This window comes from Sapajus apella, unplaced genomic scaffold (assembly GCF_009761245.1).
Source record: "Sapajus apella isolate SASKATOON/1434 unplaced genomic scaffold, GSC_monkey_1.0 scaffold26, whole genome shotgun sequence".
Taxonomy (NCBI): Eukaryota; Metazoa; Chordata; class Mammalia; order Primates; family Cebidae; genus Sapajus; species Sapajus apella.
Window position 1 is genome coordinate 3,682,117 of NW_022436966.1, and position 20,443 is coordinate 3,702,559.

General features: G+C 46.4%; 1 protein-coding gene and 1 pseudogene across 2 annotated transcripts in view; both read right to left on the reverse strand.

The window, feature by feature from the left end:
• Window positions 1-1,246: 1,246 nt before the first annotated feature.
• LOC116560692 lies at window positions 1,247-1,338 on the reverse strand (annotated as a pseudogene).
• A 12,219-nt stretch (window positions 1,339-13,557) lies between these two features.
• MXD1 (MAX dimerization protein 1) overlaps window positions 13,558-20,443 on the reverse strand; it is a 28,367-nt gene continuing 21,481 nt past the window's right edge. For both annotated transcript variants that reach the window (XM_032291852.1, XM_032291851.1), the window contains exons 5-6: window positions 19,523-19,682; window positions 13,558-18,452 (exon numbers count right to left, since the gene is read on the reverse strand). In XM_032291852.1, the coding sequence (XP_032147743.1) occupies window positions 18,265-18,452; window positions 19,523-19,682 (348 nt within the window). In that variant the 3' untranslated portion in view covers window positions 13,558-18,264. The remainder of the gene's footprint in view (window positions 18,453-19,522; window positions 19,683-20,443) is intronic.

Genomic DNA, 20,443 nt, shown 5'->3' on the forward strand with positions numbered 1-20,443 from the left:
ATTTCTCTGTGTTTTCATGACCCTGACAGTTTTGAGGACACCTGGCCAGTTATTTTGTAGAATGTTCCTCAGTTTGGCTGAGTCTGGTGTTCAGTTGTGGTTAGATTCGGGCTGTGTGTTTGGGCAGGAATACCTAGAAGTGTTGGTGTGTCCTCAGTACATTGTGTCAGGAGGCACAAGTTGCCAACTTTTTCATCACTTGGTCAAAGTACTATTTGCCAGATTTCTACTCTGTAGCTATTTTTTGCCCCCCCCCCCCGTCATGAGTAAGTGTCTCGTGGGGAGACACTCTGAAGCCATATAAATATTCCGTTTCTCATCAGACTGTCACTACTGGACTCAGCACCCAATGATGATCCTTGCCTGAATTGTCACTGTGATAGTTACCAAATGATGGCGAGCCTCCTCCTTCCCCTCCCCTCCCCCTCTCCTCCTCCTCCTCTTCTTCTTCCGCCTCCTCCTCTCTTCTTCTTCTTCCTCCTCCTCCTCCTCTTTTTCTTCTTCCTCCTCCTCCTCCTCTTCTTCTTCTTCCTCCTTCTCTTCTTCTTTCTTCTTCTTCACAAGGTCTTGCTTTTCTGCCATAGCTGGTTTCAAACTCATGGCCTCAAATAATCCTCCTGACTCAGGCTTCCTAGTAGCTGAGCTTACAGGATGAATTCTATCCTTCTATACGTATTAGCTGGCACTCAGCTCTACAGACGAGTTTTCCCTATTCATTTATTGGTTGATTTATACCATGTGGACTCAGAGATTCTTATTTTTCAATGATTTATACTCATTTACAATCATTATTTATTTTGATGCTCAAATTGTTTTAGATGTGGCCATGGGAGCAGCCTTAAACTGGCTTCTGTCTCCTTGGGAAATGTCTCCTTGGGAAATGTCCCCATCATCATCGGAGCCCTTCCTTATTTTCCAGCACAAGATGTTTCAGGCTCATCTTGTCCCTTCCCTGCACCAGCCCTGAGATCAGCCATTTCTCCAAGGAGCCCTGGTTCCTTTGAGCAGGATCTGATATTCAGAAACAAGGATCTGGATGTCAGGTGTGTGCTTCTTGCTACTGGCATGTCATCACTCCCAGGACCTCTCAGTGGTCAGAGCTAAGAGGAAAACCATAGGGCACACTTCTCTGTATTTCTATCTCTCCCTCTCTATATATTAAAATGCGAGTTCATGCTAACACCTCCAATTCCAATCCCACACTTTAGGGCCTAGTCTGACCTTTCCCTTTATTTATTGTTTCTCATGTCACATGGTTAATGTGCCGATGTTGCAACAAGTGTGAGGGTGGCACATGCGCAAACACCCAATCATCACGCTTACCAGCTGCAAAAGGATCGTAACCTTCCCCTCGATATTTGCAACTTATTTCTTTACTAACGAGAAGCCTGGCTCCAGGTTACTTATTTGCCCAGTTCTAAAATGCCCAGAAAGTAGTTTCCAAATTGCTAACTCATGCACCTATGGAAGAGAAGCCTGGAAGCAACTAGTTATTCAGATCACCCACCTAGTGCCACGCATGGGTGGCCCCTGGCAGCAAATGAGAGAGATATGAGGAAGCCGAGTGCAGTTGTCTGCAGGAGAGCAGAAGCCTCCGAGGTGTACAGGGCTTGCCTTGAGGACCAGTGTGAAGGTGTGTCCTCATCTGAGGACACAATGTGTCCATCAAGTGGGCAGCTGGAGTCACAGACCAAAGGCCATGAGTCCCGTCCTTTGGCCATGTGAGGGAAGAGGTGACCTGGTCTGCCCGCCTGGTCCTCCACCACTGAGGAGCTGATGCCAGCCCACATTCCAGGCCACCGTTGCCGAGTCCACCGTTGCTGAGTCCACCGTTGCCGAGCAACCTTGGGTAAGGAAGCCTCTTGGCTGGGTAGCAAGGAGGGCAGACACTGGTCAGGCCACTGTGACCATCCACTCCACCTGGCTATTATGATTTTCACTGAGGGCTAATCAATTGGTTCTCAAGTTTTGACTGCTCAGATATTGTGGGTCAGCAACCCCTAAGCCTGAATTGTGCAACTCTGAGCTGGGCTGTGGTGACTTCTCCAAGGCACAGGTGGTGCTCTTCCCATCTCTTGGAGCTCCTAGCAGAGCCTCTCCCTGCACTGGGAAGAGTGTGAAGGGAGCCGGGTCCTCTAGGACAGTCTGGGAGAGGGAGACAGGCAGGGCTTAGACTGACCCCGTGCTGTACTCCTCCCAGTCCTGTGCTGAGTGGGATGTCGGGGAGTCGGGAACAGCTCCCTAGAGATCTTTGAGTCTTAAAAGATGAATGTGTGGATGTTTTCCAGGAATATATGGGGTAGAGGGAAGACAGAGAAGAAAACAGGGAGGCAAGGACCAGCCTGCCGGTGTCAGCTAACGGAGACAGAGGAGAAGACAGGGGCCAGCATGGATGCTCTCATATGGCCTTGAGGGAAGTCCAGGAGACCAGGAAGGTTGCATTTTTTTCAGTTCTAAAATGCACTCAATTCAAAAGTGTGTTTTAAGTTTGTTAATATTTTTGGAGGAAAGAACAACCACCTCTGCAACTTAAATGTATATGCCAATGGTATATTTGGATCTAAGAAGCAGTAAAAGGGGGAACTGGGGGTAAATCAGAGAAACTACCTGACTTCTCAAGGACCAGCTCATATCCATGCCGCTACCTGGTGGGCAGTGCTGCAAAGGATTCTGGGACTGTGTTCAGACACAGCCAGCGAGATGCTGTGATTGATTAGTGATATCTACCCTGGGAGCAGGAGTGGAGACTGGGCCTTGGCTTCCTCTGCGGTGGGCCATGAGGAGCCTTCATCCTTAGGTAATGGGGTGCCAGGGCAGAGCTGGAGGCAGGGATGTGGCATAATGGCATCTGCATCATGAGATGCATCTGAACCTCAGTTTACAAACTCATAGATGTTGATGTGAGAGATGTCATTTAAGAAAGTTTTCCATAATTAAAGCGAATTGGCTGGGCGTGGTGGCTCATGCCTGTGATTCTAGCACTTTGTCAGGCCGAGGCAGGCAGACCACCTGAGGTCAGGAGTTGGAGACCAGCCTGGCCAACATGGTGAAACCCTGTCTCTACTGAAAATACAAAAACATTAGCCAGGCCTGGTGGTGTAAACCTGGAATCCCAGCTACTTGGGAAGCTGAGGCAGGAGAATCACTTGAACCTGGGAGGTGGAGGTTGCGGTGAGCCAAGATGGCACCACTGCACTCCAGCCTGGGTGACAGAGTGAGGCTTGCTCTCAAAAAAAAAAAAAAAAAAAAGGCAAATTAAGTCCAACTCCGAGTCCCCATTCAGCCAGGCATTTGAGAAATTCATTGTCAGTCACTTTGGCAGGCTTTTTTTACCCTGGTTTGGGGGAAAGGTCCCAGAAACTTACGCAGCAATGAAGCATTGGAGAAACGGGCCCCTGCAAATCATGGCCACCCAGTCGCAGTGGCATTGTGCCCATGGAAATGTCCAGCATCCATGCACATGTGAGCCCTTCCTGCCACAAGTTTGTGCTGCTTTCTGTGCCATGCACAGGGCACAAGGAGGCCCCGACTCAGATCTTGCCTCTCTAGGGACACCAGTCACCCACCCCTTGTCATGTCCTGCTACTTGCTTGGAGCGAGGCTATTGATAGGTGTGTGGGTGCCAGTTGTCCCTGGGACTGACCACCATCCACCCCCATCAAGCCAGATCTGCCCTCTGCAGAGTCCCTTACTCACTCTGAGACCGCCCACAGCTCCCTGTCCAGAGCACTCCGACATACGCATCCATGGTTTAGGCAGGTACAGAAGACGGGGAAGAAGAGCATCTTGTGTCTTACACGCAACACTGGCTTTTGGCCCAGTACAGTGAAAGTCCTGGCTACTTGCCTGAGCTGGGAGAAACAGGAGAAAATCAAAGAGCAAAAGCAGACCTTCGTGTTTTCCTGTTTCACCTACACTGCACCCCCTGGAGGGAGGCAGGGCAGAAGGCCTGATGGAGTGTGGTTGTGCCTTGGGGATTCTGTGCTGCCCTGGTGCAGGCTGAAGAGGCTATGCCAGCTAGTAAGAAGGGGGAACCGATTCCAAAGGGAACATGAAAGAGGAACCAACAGGACTTGGGGGCATTTGTTATGGAGGTGAGAGAGGGACAGGTCCAAGGCAGTATTGGGAATGTCTGGAGACATTTTTGGTTGTCACATCTTCCAGGGGATAGAGGGGGACCATTGGCATGTAGCAGGTAAAGGCCAGAGGCTATGAAACATCCTACAATACACCAAACAAGCCCCGCGACAAAGACTCACCCAGCCCCGGAAGAAGTCACTCTCAGCTTGCTGATGTGGCAATCTCTTTTCTCTTTCCTTTTCTTTACTTTCTTCCCTTCCCTTTCTCTTCTTTTCCTTTCTTTTTCTTTTTCTTTTCTTACACAATCTGTGTTATCCCAGGCTGGAGTGCAGTGGCACAATCACGGCTCATTGTGGCCTCCACCTCCCAGGCTCAAACAATCCTCTTCCGTCAGCCCCCTGGGTAGCTGGGACCATAGACATGCACCACCACGCCTAATTTTTGTATTTTTTGTGCAGACCGGGTTTTGCCATGTTGCCCAGACTGGTCTCAAACTCCTGGGCTCAAGCAATCCTGCCGCCCAAAGTGTTGGGATTACAGGCGAGAGCCGCTGCACCCAGCCAGGCAATTTCCTATAAAGTAGGTTTTATCCCCATTTAGTAGATCGGAAGTTGAGATTGGGAAAGGTTAATTTGCCCAATGTTGTGCAAATGGTAAGTGGCTGAACTGACCTTGGAATTTAATCTGGCTTGACTTTGGAGCACTCAATTTTGTCAGCTGGAAGAGTTTGGACAAACAAAGATTTTATTTAAATGAATTCAGGTTGTTTTCATCCATTATAAACAGAGCAAGGCAAGACAAAGTGGGTGAAAATGAATTTGAAAAGCTAAGGTAACTAACAACTAGGTCTTGGTTAACTAAGCAGTATTTGCAAAACTCAGAAACTGTTAACTGTGGTTGGAAACATTCATTCTAAAAATCAATTTATAAAAATAAAAAATTCACCAAAAAAATTTGTCAGACAAGTATAGCAGACATAATTGGCTGAAAATAAATGAGGAGAGAAAAAACCCTAAAACTCCTAACCCTCTTTTTTGATTGTTTGTTTTTATTGCTTTGTTTATTCTTTCATGGCTTAAATTCCTTTTAGTATTTTGTTTTTAATTACAAAAACAATGAGTGAGCCTTGCAGGAAAAGCAGCAGAAACTTCAGTCAATTTATATCTATCTCTATCTGTCTCCATATCTACATATCACCTGTGTGTATATGTATAATCTATACACACAGTTGTGTTTTTGTGGGTGCTTACTTTATAATAACTCATTAAACAGCCCCTTTATGTTTTATGCACTTTTACACACACACACACACACACACACACACACACACACACACACAGATTTCATATAGCTATAAAAACTTTGAACCACTCACCCTGCTTAGGGTTTTTATAAAGTAAGCTATTACTTTATATTTTGTATAAATATGCTTTACACGAATATAAAATTACTTTATATTTTGTATGCTTTAGTATTTTTCCAGAACTTTCTCTATATTCACTCTTATGAATGCATTTTCTTTCGTTCTTTCTCTTTCATTTTCTCATTCTTGCCTTTTCTTTCTCTCCTTTGAACAAAAATAGGATTACAGGGTAATTTCTGTTTTGTAAACTTTCATACTTCATTAAACCAATCTTCTATTGGTTGGAGTGCAATGGCACGATCTTGGCTCATTGCAAACTCTACCTCCTGGGTTCAAGTGACTCTCCTGCCTCAGCCTCCTGAGTAGCTGGGATTACAGGCGCCAGCCATCACGCCTAGCTAATTATTGTATGTTTAGTAGAGATGAGGGTTTTACCATGTTGGCCAGGCTGGTCTGGAACTCCTGACCTCAAGTGATCCGCCTGCCTTGGCCTCCCAAAGTGCTGAGATTACAGGTGTGAGCCACTGCGTCTGGCCTCCCCTATTTTCTAACATTTATATTATTTTCAACATTTGGCTGTTACAAACCTCACAGTACAGTAATGAAAAGGAATGTACTGCAACCACACAACAAAAACAAATGTCAGTGTTGAGTGAAAGAAGCCAGACACAAAACACATAAAATATGATTTTGTTTGTGTCACATTCTCAGACAGGCAACCCTAATGCCCAGGCTTAGAGATGCATTCTTAGGAGGCAAAAGGACAACGGCAAAAGGACGTGGTTACCCCAGCAGCGGGGTGGCTATGTCCTTCAGTGCCAACGAGGGTGTTGTCAGGGACACTCACGGGTACCTGGGAGCCAGTGACATCCTGGCTGTTCACCAGTTGTGTTTTTGTGGGTGCTTACTTTACAATAACTCATTAAACAGCACCTTTATGTTTTATGCACTTTTACATATATATGTGCCAGTCGGGCGTGGTGGCTCACACCTGTAATCCCAGCACTTTGGGAGACTGAGGCGGGCAGATCACGTGAGGTCAGGTGTTTGAGACCAGCCTGGCCAACATGGCGAAACCCTGTCTCTACTAAAAATACAAAAATTAGCTGGGCGTGATGGCATGTACCTCTAGTCCCAGCTACTTGGGAGGCTGAGGCAGGGGAATCACTTGAACCCAGGAGGTGGAGGTTGTAGTGAGCTAAGATCATGCTATTGCACTCCAGCCTGGGCAAAAGAGTGAGACCCTATCTCAAAAAAACAAAAAACAAAAACAAACCAAAAAAAAACAAATACATGTACATGTGCCAAATTATGATAAGAAAATGTTTAAAATGAACAGAATGAAAATACGTAACTAAAAAATTAACTAGAAATTAAAAGCACAGGATAAAACTAAATATCCTGAAATTTATAAGCAAAATACTTGAAAAGGCACAAAACGATGCAATTCACCTTCATGCTGCATGAAAATTGCAATTTTTGATAAATAATGTGGAGTATACTTGTAGACCAAATTGTCCTTTGGGCTGAATTGTTTCCTCTGCAAACTTTTTCTCAACCAAATTGTTTTCTGTCACATTGCTTTTGTTTGTGAACTAGTCACCAGGATGCTTCCAAAGCCAAGGCATTTTCTGTGGCCCTCACCATTCTGTACAACTCTGATGGTGATCAAGTCTTTAGTTTTTAGTAAAAACCTCACCGGCTGTGTTTCACCATCTCTGCTTGGGGCCACATGATACTGGACACTCTTGTCCTGCCTTAGCTCTGAGTCTGAAGTTCACCTCTGTCTTTCTTAAAAAGCATTTATTCATTGATTCATTCATTCATCCATTTGGGAATCCATCCACCAGTGCCATCGCTGAGCACCCACAGGCATGGTCCTGGGCACTGGCTCAAAGCCGCAGGGGGCCTGCAGTCTGCTCCGGCAGAGCTTCGTGTGGACATCAACCAGGTAAAATACAAGGTGTCAGGTGGTGGTAAGAGAAAGTGAAATGCATCACTGCGGGGACAGCAGATATTTCATCCAGGTGGAGTGGCGGGGGCGGCTCAAGAACACGGGGACGTTTGCACGGCGACCGGAGTGAAGAGTGAAGCGCAGTCTGCCGCGAGGGTGCAGGGGAGCGGCCAGGCAGGCGCCCCAAGTGGGGGCCCCCAGGTGTCGGGGAAGAGTGAGTGAGGAGAGGGGTGGGAGATGGGTGGAGGGTGGCCAGGGCCTGATTAGGTGGGAATCCGCCGCGGGGTAGGCCTGGGTGCTGTCAGCGGGACGGCATTCGCGGGAGGGCAGGGTTTACAGGGGACGCGGGGGGCGTGGGCAGAGCGGGGAGAGAGGGAGAGCAGCTCGGAGGCTTCGGTGGGGTCTGGTGGCACCGGGGGCAGGGCAGCCCTCTCCCTTGGGGCCTCTACCTGCGACCAGAGGGCTTCACTCTGTGTGTGAGCAGCCAGTCCCCTTTCTTCCAGGGCGCCCGGTAATCAGCACCACCCTCCGTGGATGCAGCCTTCCCAGCCAAGCCCGGAGCCTCCACTGATCCCTCCTAAAGGCATCTTGTCCAGGCTGCCCCTGGCTGGGAGCTGTCAAGCACTTTTGGATCCTGGTTCTCTGAGGCCCCCAGTGCCATCTGGCAAGCTCGGGGTCTTCCCTAGATGTAGAGAATGTGCCGTCCCTATCCGACTGCAAGTGGCTGTATTGACGTTGAGTGGAACAGGCTATGGACAGTGTCCCCTCCATGCCCCTGGACAGCTTCCTGCAGGTGACCTGTCTCCACTAATCTAACCTTGGTGAGGCCAGGAGGAATGGGGTAATAAAATACCGAAATTTAAAAGTGATTGCTTTTGATTGTTTGTTTGAGACAGGGTCTCACTCTGTGGCCTAGGCTGGAGTGCGGTGGTGCAATCACAGCTCGCTGCAGCCCTGACCTCCCTGGGCTCAAGGAATTCTCCTGCCTCAGCCTCCCAAGTGGCTGGGACCAGGCATAGGCCACCACCTCGGCTAGTTTTTTTTTTTGAGTGATAGGTCTCCTTCTGTCTCCCGGGCTTACTTTTAAAAAATCTGTCACAGAGTGGATTCAAAGCTAGTTCTATACAATCATCACGCTCATTTACTTGCAATCCAATGAGCTTTCTCTAGTTGAGGAGAAAGGGTGGCAGTCCTTCCTGTTTCTGACGGGGACTCAGACCCAGCTCAGCATCGCCACTGCCTCTGGCCTCTGTGGAAAGCCCCAGAGGAGCCCCAATTCTTCTAGACAGGTGGGAGGATTTCCAGCCCCAGGCAGCTCCCTTCCAGTCCTTGGCTAGTATGTTTCTATAACTAAAAAAACCAAAAACAACAACAACAAAAACCCTCACACTCACCTCCCCTCTCCACACTCTTGACCCCAATAACCTCACTCCTGCTTAGTCAACCTCACTTCCATCTGCTTGCAAAAGCATGTTTTATTTTACACAGTGACTCCACATGGCAGTATCCTCTTGTTCTCTACAAAGGTGGATCGGAAGTGACTTTCAAAATTACAAATAGTAAAATAGGAAAAATGTTGAGTAAAAGTCAAGGCCAGAGAAGAGACTAAGGGGAAACTGGGTCCCAAACATGCAAATTACAGGTTCTCACAAAATTACTAAAGGTGAAGTGTGAATTTGGCTCTGAGCTTCCTGGCAGCCAAAGGAAGAAGAGAAAGATGATCTATTGCATGATTCACTGTTTCCCTGAGGTAAACACACCCGTTTTTCAGGGGAAAGCAGTGGGATTGCTGCAATCTTCCAAAAGAATACTTTTCCCTGACGTTAGAAAGTCCACACTTTTCTAACGAGAAAGCAGGGCCAGGTCCTATCCCGATTGTCTCTTTACATTTCCCGTGAGGCCTCTTCTGGGCCCCATGCTGTTCCATGCCCTATGCTGTTCCATGCCCTGTGCTAGTCTGGTAGCTTCTTTGACCAAAGCTTTTAACTGCAAAGCAGCCAAGAATTGTCACAACCTCCGCAGTTGCTCAGAGGTCAGGCTTGAAGTGTGGAGTGCCCCTGTCTGGCTAGCGCTCTAGCTACCGTTGTTCTGAATTTGCTGTGCAAAAAGGTACATGTGAATGCTGGAACCGAAGTCATCTTGCATTCTTCTGATGAGATACTTGCAATATGCAGGCATTTTAGCAAGGGCTTCCCTCTGTCTCTCTCTGAGCCACCTCTGGACAGCCTGGTTTCTCTTCTGTGAGAGGAGCTGGCCTGCAGGACTGGAGGGGTCTTCGGATTCACTGCGACTTTCTGAACAGCACCTAGGTGAGGTACCACCTGGAAAATGTCCACTCCCCCACTGTCAATGCCCACATTCTATCCCTGAGTCACCCTCTTCTCTGCTCCCCCTTTTGGTTTGACCACTTCCTGCCCACTGTTTGTTTTCTAAACAGCACAGTCAGAATGACATATTTGAACACTCCCCTACCCTCTAATGTAATTCTCCCTTCCAGGCTTGTTTCTTCTCTGAGTGTTGGAATTTCGTATTCCGAAAATCCAAGTCACGTGCCAGATAGTGTTTGAACGTTCTCTCGTTGGCTGGGAAAATGATCATAATTGCTCAAATGTACTGAATGCTTTCTGCATGTCAGGCACCAGGAAAAGCTGTTTGCATACTTTACCTTACTTAATCCCCCCAACAGCCCTGAGAAGTACATGCTGTTGTTATCCTCATTCTGCAGACCGGGTCCACAGAGCCCTAGATACTTGCCTGGGGTCACCCAGGGTGTAAGGGTGGAGCTGGCATCGGTCCTTAGCTCCGTCTGACCAGAGTCTGTGCATGCGACCATCATCCAGGACCACTTTCCGGGGTACCTAGGGGACATGGGCACTCCCCTTGAGATCCTGTTTTCACTTGGCCAGCCCATCTGTCTCTGTTGGTCATAACTGGCTACAATGCTTCACAGCAGCGGTGTTTTCTACCTTCTGGGGGATGAGAGCATGAGTGCGGGAAAGTGAGTGTGTTGGATTATCTGCTTGTAACTAAACTCCCCAGCAGATGTTGGGCCTCCCGTGCCCACTGGCCACTGTGCATGGCTGGGGGCCGCCTCCAGGTATCACCCAGCCCAGCCATCTGGCTGCCCAATGGGGTTGGTTGGCCAGTGCCTTTCTGTTTCCCCTGTCCCTCAGGCCTTCCCAGGTGCCTTCTCTTCCAGGCTGGCCGCTTTCTTTGAAGGCAGACATATTTCTGACACAGAGCTCCCTGCGTTGACTGTCTTCCTCACCTTTGCCCCCAGGCGAGGCCAAGAGCATCCTATAAAATCCCCCTTACCTTTTCTCCAGGGCCTGAGTGGGCCACTCCAGCTCCAATGCCCCCAGCCTACCCGCACTGACCTGGCCTCAGGTGCATGCCCTTGGCCTCCATGCTGGCTCTTCCTGCGGTCATCCCTTTGCATGAGATGGCTGGCATGTCCCACTAAATCCTGAGCCTGTCTTCACCAGACATGCTGCCTTCACCCATGGCGGGGGAGGCTCCCGGAAGCTTCAGCCAGTTAGAGCCTGCCCTGCCGTCTGCCTGAAAGGGGGTTAGTCACTCTGTCCCAACATAAAGCTTCCCTTTCCTCTGGGCAACATGTTCAACCCAGTCAGCAGGCGCATCTACCTGATCTGGGTCCACAAGGACACTCACAGAGGTAATGACTCTAGAATTCTGCATGGAACAGAGTGGGCAGGGAGCTGATTGCCACCCAGTCTGGGCTGAGCCCTGAACAATACTTCCTTCAGAGACCCTGCCTGTGGGACCCTTGGCCACTGGAAGCCGAATGTCCTTTACTTTTATATATTTTTTATTTTTTTTATAATTTTGACTTTTATTTTAGGTTCAAGGGGTGGATGTGCTAGTTACATGGGTTTATTTAGCTTTAGTTTTTAAAGACAGGGTCTCATTCTGTTGCCCAGGCTGGAGTGTGGTGGTACAATAAACTCACAGCGTCCTCCAACTCCTGGGCTCCCCTCCTCCCACCTCAGCCTCCAGGGTAGCTGGAAATACAGGCCCAAGTGTCTTTTATTGATGAGAAGGCCTAAGTGGGCAATGGGCCTCCCATAGTCTCTTGGCAGAGAGCCTTGGTGTGTCCCTCCTCATCTGGGTCATAGTGACATCGAAGAGGTGGCCCAAAGCCGCACTGGGTAATGGGGACTCCAAGGCCTAGGTTGAAGTCGTGTATGGTAAATACTGGTTGAATAAGTGATGTCACAGGGTTCACCACCAAGAAGACATGGGATAGGGAGAGTGTCTCCTCTGAGAGCATGCTGGTTTACTCCCACCAGATCCCCAGGAGGATCAGCAGTTGGGAGTCCTTCTTTGCAAGGACTTAAGAGGGAAGTTAAGATTGAGAGGAGAGCCGTGACTTAGTAATTGTATTGTGAATTCCCAGCTTTCTGCTCCACTGTCTGGAATCTAAGGCCCCCTCCATAGAAAATAGGTAGCCTCGTTCAAAGGCTTAAAAAGGAAAAGATGCTGTATGTGGAAGACTAATGACAATTTCGCACAGCTCTTGCAAAAATTGGGGCAAGGGAGTGTGGAGCTCAGCAGCCAGGCACTGATGCTTCTAGTTCCACCCGTCACTAGCTCTGTGGGCTTGGGGCAAAATGCCTGACTTCTCTCTCCCTCAGCTTCCTCGCCTGCAATGTGGGGATACTGGTACTCCCCTCCCAGGCTGATGTGAAGGTTCACCGAGGCCCTGCAGTGGCACCCCAGCACTTAGCACTCAGTAAATGTGGCTGACCATCGCTATGACATGGTCCCACACAGCATAACAAGTGATACTTTTTCATCCGGCTACAGTGAACAAACAAAGTCAGGAAACTTCGGAAATAAGATTTGTCATCTTGTGGGGGAGGCTATTTTATGTGAAAGCTGTTTTTCTAATTATCTACAGTTCAAAGCTTCCTCTCTGCAGCCACAGTAAACAAGGGATCCTGATGCTTCAGAGAACGTAGCTTTTGTTGAGCACTATTAGGTGGGCTCCATTTGGAGCTTGCCCACAGTGATGGAGACACACATCCTAAACAGGCCCAGCCGCTGCCCCTACTCTTTGGAGAAAGCAGACAAGGCAGGCCACTTTCCAAAATGGAAGTACCAGAAAGTTCCTTTTTCATCAGACTTGCAGGCGGAATGCCAATGGCAGTTAATTTATAGGGCACCATAAAAACCTTTCAAAAATTTTAGGTGGTTTTTTAGAATAAGAAGTCATTGGTCAACAAAGAGAAAGACACCTTTTTCCTTCCTCTTTACTCCGAAAAAGTGCTCTCCTGGTGTAACAAAAACAGGAAGACATTGTGCACTTGGCGAACTTCCCAAGATAAGGACTCGAGCTGCAGTCAGACTCACACTGGAAAGGCAACAGCATGAGGCAGGGGAGCCTGACAGGTGCTCAAGCCGTATTTGTTCAGGGAAAGAATAAATGTATACTAACCAAATGAGTTAGTGTGTAAAAGTATGGACATCTTCAGCCAATGCTTCTCTCCTTTCAGTGAGTTGTGCGATCCATGGGGTCTTTCCTTCCATGTGCTCCAGCCTCCAGGCCACACCGCAGCCCCACGAAGCTGGGCCCTGTCTGAGCACCTGCCTCACTGCCCTGGATGTTCCCCTTCCCAGTAATGCTCCTTCCCCAGCAAACACTCACTCTTCCTCCAGGGCCCAGCTCGAATGCACCACAGCTCTGACTGCTCATGGCACTTTCCCATACAACTTTATTCTACAACTAATTACACTGCATTAAATTGTGTGCATATCTTTCCCACCAGGCTACAAAAATAAAGGCTGCTCGAAAGACGTGGAAGTCTTGGCAGTGCCTGCAGCCCCAGCGCACTGCCTGCATCATCAGAGGCACCCAAAACAAGGGGCAGGTCAGCCAAGAGTGAGTGAATGAGCAGGCGAAACCAGTAGGTGGGATGAGGGGGCAGTGGAGAGGGTGGGACTGTGGCTAATTCTGATTAACAAATGGGCTCAACTAGAGCCACACAATCTCAATCCTCATCACAAGCTCCAAGGGCTGAAAACTTTTTGCTAGTGAAGCTTCCCTTAAATTAAAAGAAAAAAGAAATCTGATTAACGCAGTTCTGCACGGACAACCATGAAAGGGTAAACTGGGATACAAAACATCAGGAGACCAACGTTTCTTTAATAATGAAATAATTTATTATTTGTTAACAGTTGAACAATACAGTTTACATATACACAGCAAAGAGTCTCTAAAACATGTAGTAGTTTCTAAAAATGCATGTGCTAACTGTCGTAAAAAGCACCATTCTCTATGGTCTTGACACAGGATTCACATTGGCGTCATATTTACATAAAGAAACATCTGGAAACAGAATAGCATACCCTTTCATCTGCTGCCCCCCTGCCAGGCTATGTGTAGCATTAGGAAGATGGCCCCCCAAAAATGATGGTAACAGCAATAGTCCAAGAGCACCAATTCTAGGGATGGGGGTCAAGGCAAGCTTGGTTGTCACGTAAAAGCTAAAATGAAGAATGCTCCCTCAACTTGCCACCCCCCCAGAGAGAAGAAATCAAAATGTAAAAATCTGGATAAATCTTAATATTGGGTGTTTATGAATTCTCACTTTATGAATTTGAGAGGAGATCAGACACTCCATCTCTTCAGCCATTCAACAGCTGAATCTAGCAGTGCCCGTCACTTATTTCTTCTTTCAGAAGAATTGGAGAAAATCATCCATATAATATTGATAATGAAAAACATCATGATAAATCACCTATTGCACATCCCACCCTCTGACCCAGTATCTTTGAAAGCAAAGTATCCTACAGTCTATAGAGACCAGATGATGTAGAATGAGAAAACCACCTCATTGAAAAGGGTCTTTGGGTTGTCTTCTACCAGGAAGAGTTTTTAAATAGTAGTAGCCAGCTACTAAACACACTGCATTGGAGTCAAACGTAGAAAAAGAATAGACTGACATGCAGGAAATTGCATTTAGCCTTTTACTACCTGGTGTTCAACACACAGGAAAGACAAAGGGGGGCAGACAAAGAAACTCAGGGAAAAAAGTAAAGAAAAAACAGAAAAGACCAGGATTTTAGTCTCCTGTGTGGTTCATGAAAAAATAAAAAATAAAAAAAGACCAAGATTTGGGGGAAGAAATAGATTGTAAAGGACAATGATAGTGGTACTCTTGCCAATACAGTATGGTATAAAAACCTAAACAATAATGTGTGTGTATACGTATGCATATATATGTGTATATATATATATACACACATATACTTTTCAAAAATAAGCTCTCTCTTGAAAGGATGGGGAAGAGGCAAGAAGAAATAAGCCCACAAAATCCATTCTCAAGCTCCAGGATATTGCTAGACGGTTATTTTGAGCATCACAATCCTACCTAGTTTATACTTTTTTCTTACCCCCCAAGATTTGCTCTTGGCCACTTTAGGGATGTGGAAGAGAGGCCCATAGGAAACCCAGGTGAGGCCCCTTTGTTTATTTTGAAAAAGTAGAGATTAAAGGAAAATGCCCACCTTGAAAAATAAAAACAAAACCAGAGACACTCAAGTGGCCAACTGCAGGTTGAGGGTCTACTTAATGCCCAGTTCTGAATCAACACTGAAATGATTTTAATCTTGGGTTGACAAGGAGAAGCCAGATCCTGCTGAAAAATGTGATGCACTTTGAATTACTAAACTGGTATTAGGTGTGAGACTAGAGAAAGGAGCCAGTAGTTACTATCAGCACCTTGAACCATTCGAAATCTCTGCTTAACAAAAAAAAAAAAAAAGAAAAGGAAAAAATAAATAAATAAAGATACCCTGGGTGCTTGGCCCACCATTCAAAGCAAACAGGGGATGGAAAGCTTTGTTTTCAGGATGTTACAGAAGCACACATATATATTTTCTCACTGCATGAAATTAAATTAGACTACGTACTCTTATTTTTCCCATTTGCATTATGATGGTATCAATAAGAGTGCAGTTTAGATTTTTTTACTTTTTTTAAAATCAACTTTCACATAAAAATATGCATGTGCCTATATTTATACACATCTGTATTTACGTACAATTGTCAAAGTCTTAAAGGCTGGGGTTTATATCTTTGCCCATCCCCTCCCTGACCCCACATCCCTAATAGAAAGGTTTTCATCTGGCTTAAAAAGACAAAACAACTGAAAAGACTATAGCTCTTAGCAGTCAGGCTGGTGGATCAGTGAATGAGAAAGGACAGATTGGCAAATCAGGGCTGCCGATCAGCCGCGGAGGGCGGGTGGAGGATCGGGTAGGGAGGATTAGCTGCCTTGGGCTGAGTTTGCTGGTCCTGAAGATTACAGTTTTGGTTAGAGAGAAGCCTGTCTAGCATGCTGACTCGGTCTACATCGAGCTTTGAAAGTAATGTCTAACCCTGGTGTCAGTTTATCACAAGTGCATTAAAAATATAGAGATCTACCAAGTTCCACATTTATACGCAATCAAATTGAAAAGGACCAGACAAACAGTGCAAAGGTCAAATAGTTACTGTTTTATATTGGGACAGTACATTTTAGATTTCAACCAAAAGACAAAAATGCAGTTTAACTCAAAGGCACAACAATTGAAACACAGAAATAACGGCATCTCTTGGATGCCTTCTTTCTAAATTAAACAAAGAAGTACACAAATTTTGTTCCCTTCCCTTCCCCAATGCAAGCCCACAAGCTTTTTCCAAAGTCTTCAGTTTTTGATGCTATCCGGCATCGTGGACTTGTGAGGCGCTTGGATGTAGCAGTGAAACAAAATGCTTGAGAGGTCTGGTGAATGGTGTTCAAAAGGGACCTCAAAGTGCAGACATACCTTTTTCAAACATGTTACAGCTGAGCTGGCTCTTTGAACACTATCACTCTGCTTAAATCCAGGAAGCAGGCTTTAAGAATGCAAAAGGCATACAAGTTGTATTTCAGTGCAAATCTTTAGCTGGTTATTGGAAAAGATTCCAAAAAAAAAAAAAAAAATCCTTTGTGTCACCTGTCCCTCCCCCCCACCCAAAGCTGAAATGAAGAAAAAACAGAACAAAACAAAAACAGAAGAATTACAGATGACTTTGGAATCATTTAGGAATCCACTACTTCCACTTCCAATCAGAACATTTAAACAAATACATTAAAGAATCACACAAAAGTAATCTTGCTTTGTGAGATTGCTCTTCCGGTACAGAATGAGCTTCCCTGTGGAGTGCATTTGAACTTTGACCTTAGCTGTGTGCGAGGTGCAGGCGCTAGGTGAGCTTCAGGCTATGGTGTGCGAGTGACCGCAGACCAGCAGGGGAGCGTGGGGTGGCTGCCCACTGCTGAGTCAGCCGTTGAGCCCTTAGGTCGCGGTGAGTCCATGGATTTTAGGAATGTTCTCATCACTTTGTGACACACTCTGCTTCAGCATCACAGATTTTACAAATGGTTCAAATTCAATGAAAAAGATTCGTCAGAGGCTGAAAACATCAAGACCTCAAAAATATGAATGCAAAAATATTCAGGGGAATGAACTAATTTTGTATATACCTACATACAAAGTTTCTAGAACATCTATAAAAGCACAAAGTCATAAGAATTTATTTTCCATTACATTAGTTTATATAAAATGAATAAATAGTATTTATAGATTTAATGTGTCTTATGTACATATACATGTGCTCTGTTTTAGCTTAAATAAAAATGCTACAAAGTTGGAGACCACTTAAGGGAGAAATCATAACCAAAAAGAAAAATCAGCCTTTTAAACTATCAACCCAAAAGCCTCCATAAAGAAGTTTCTGGGTGTGTCCAAAAATAATCACTAAAGAGAGGAGTGCTAGTAACAGTGTACCATCCTCTCCTGTTCACCTGCAACAGAGGGTAGAAATGTGGACTTTTTCTTTCACTGATAATGGTCACTAGCTCTGCTAGTGCCACAGCTCAGTTATTGCTGAAAGTTCAATAGGAAAATACATTAGAATTGGACCAAATGTCACTTATTCTGTGGGGAAAAAAAAAGAAAGGATAATCACTTTGTGTTAAGTGGGAAATGGAGATCTCATTTATCTCTGAGGTAGGAAAAAAAAAATGTTCCAGAGACAAGTAGCATTAACAAACTTGGAGGAGAGAATGTGCCTCGAGACAGCAGAACACAGCGAGGTCCCAAGAACGTCGCACAAAAATAGATTGTACCGTTTTGTTTGTGAAAACAAACAATTTGGAACTTTTATGAGCTGTGCAACCCCAAAGACACACTATCAAGGTGTCCATTTTAAAGTGAGAAATACTGCTCCCATCCACATGCAGCACGTCGGGGGAAAGAGCACGCACTGTGTGTGAAGGGCGTGTTTTCTAGAGGTATTTCTGACTTCCTCACTGGCGGTGAGGACCATGGTTAAGTGCTCTTAAATGCCGCTTTCAAAGCTTACTTTGGAGTTCTGAGATCAGGATCTCAATTTCAAAAGTTTGTTTCCTTCAGTTTCCTAAGCACAAGACACACTTGGACATTCCTCCTAGGCAAGAAACGCAGTAAGCCAGAAAACTGGAAGAAAGGTCTGGGAGAGGACACGAAGAGAGTGAAGAGGGGGATTGCTGAGATGTGGACATTGCTTATTCGGTGTAAGAATTCTTGGATGCTTCAAATTCATTGGAATGTACAGTCTCTCAGAGACAAATTTTTATGGCGAGAAAAAGAGAAGCTAGTGGATGCAATCAGAAACCCACAATCCTAAGCACTTCCTTGAAAACAGTTACAAAGCTGATTTTGGTCAAGGTGGGACACTGAAGTTTACGTGCAAGGGAGTTGTGGGCAGGTCCAATACGTTACCTAATCAGATCTGACAGGGAAAACCTTCAAGGAGGCAGCCGCAGCGCCCCCTCTCTTAGAGACCAAGACATGCCTTGTGACTGTCCTGCAGCTTTATCCTTTTGATGCTGGCGCTGGAATAGCCCTCATCACTGCCGAGGCTCTGCATGCTGCCCCGCTCGTCAGAGTCGCTCACGCTGCTGCTGCTCCAGTCCAGATCACCCGTGAGATAGTCCGTGCTCTCCACGTCAACGTCGATTTCTTCTGCAGGGAGGACAAGAGAGAAGGACATTGATGAAAGTGCTCTGCAGAAAACTCAGGCGCTGTGGCTCATGCCTGTAATCCCAGCATTTTGGGAGGCTGAGGCAGGTGGATCACTTGAGGTAGGAGTTTGAGACTAGCTGGGCCAACATGGTGAAACCCCATCTCTATTAAAAAGTACAAAATTTTGGCCAGTTGTGGGTGGCTCATGCCTGCAATCCCAGCACTTTGGGAGGCCAAGGCGGGCAGATTACTTGAGGTCAGGAGTTCAAGACCAGGCTGGCCAACATGGTGAACCCTCATCTTTACAAAAATACAAAAATTAGCTGGGCGTTGTGGTACATGCCTGTAATCCCAGCTGCCTGGGAGGCTGAGGCAGGAGAATCGCTTGAACCCAGGAGGTGGAGGTTGCAGTAAGCCAAGATTATACCACTGCACTCCAGCCTGGGTGACAGTGCGAGACTGTCCCAAAAAAACAAAGAACAAAAACAGAAAATTCAGGCTGAAAACCGACCTCAGTTTGGTTTTGCACTGTGATCTGAAGAAGTCCCGTAGGTGAAGAAGACAGGGGAAAGTGTACCAAGCAGAGGGAACAGCATGGACAAAGGTCCTGAGTAAGACAACATGACAAGTGCCAGGGACTGGAAGAAGGGCTGGAGAAAGGGGACATAGAGAACAAGATGGTGCTGCAGAGGCAGGTGAGGACCAGGCAAGGCAGAGCCTGGGGCTGGCCTGGTGACAGAGTTTGTCCTGAGTCACAGAAGAATTTTAAACAAAGTCACATGTTGATTTGTGCCTTGGAAGGACTGTTCTCAGGAAGCATGGAAAGCAGATGGGAGGAACCCTTCTATAGACGTTGTCACCTAACTGCTAGCAGGGGGGAGGAATCTGTCACTGGGGGTCACACTGTTTAACTTCTCTACAACATACCCAATGTCTTAGTTCTTCTTATGCTCTGCCTCCTGTCAGTGGCACTGAACCCCCCACTCTGCCTGGCTCTGGAGGTGGAAGAGGACAAGGGAGACAGGGAGGAGGGAAGGAGCATGGCAGAGGGCGCGGCGAGAGGGGCTCACCCCTGTCGGAGTCAGAGCGCTCAGAGGAGACAGTGGAGCCGATGCTGTCCATCCGGATCCTCTCAATGCCCAGCTTCTCCAGCTGCCTCTTCAGGTGTCGCTGCTCTCGCTGAAGCTGGTCTATTTGGTGAACAGCTTTTCTGTCACAATCTTCAAGTTTCTGCAAGTCAAAGGGGTAGTTGTTGGGCCCCACAGGGGGACTTCTAAATGGGCAATGCCCCACGTCTTCCCTTCTAGCAGTGAAATGCGCCATGCTTCCTCAGAAGCCTTTTGGTGCCACTCATCAAGCTTCTCTCTGGGACAGGAAGTCGACTGGCCAGTGACTCTTCAGCATCGCCAATGCTGTGGGTACTTGTCCTGTCACAGGGATTCTGGTGGTGAGCTCTCACATGCTGGCACCCCGGGAGCCCTCAATTTTAGTATTGAAAAGACTGCAGGCAGCAGCCCCCAACTTGGTCTCCCTTGTTTGCAGTGATCCCCTGAACACCTGATCTCTGAACTAGAAAACTGCATGTGATGGGAGCTTAAGAAACATGCTTCCATTTAAAACTATGTTCATTCAAGTACATGTCCCAATTACATAAGCACTTTTTTGTGTCATGCCAAACCCAATTAACTTGTTTGTTAACAGGAAATAATAGTCCCTTTTGATGTCCTGATTCTAATTTGTCCAACAGAAGAGTTTAGAAAACACACTTCCATAGAATACTTGTTTTTACAAATCTGCCCCCTAGCTTCTCATATTCTTCAGATAATTAAGACGATTGTTTAATTGTAGCTGTTTTGCTTTAAATAGAGGTTTTCTCCCAGAATTGTCATGCATGCAGGCTACTAACCATAATTAAAGTAACATCTGTTCAACTATGATATGACTATCCAAACATGCTAAACAGGGATTTTGGCTGTGGCTCTCAAGACTTT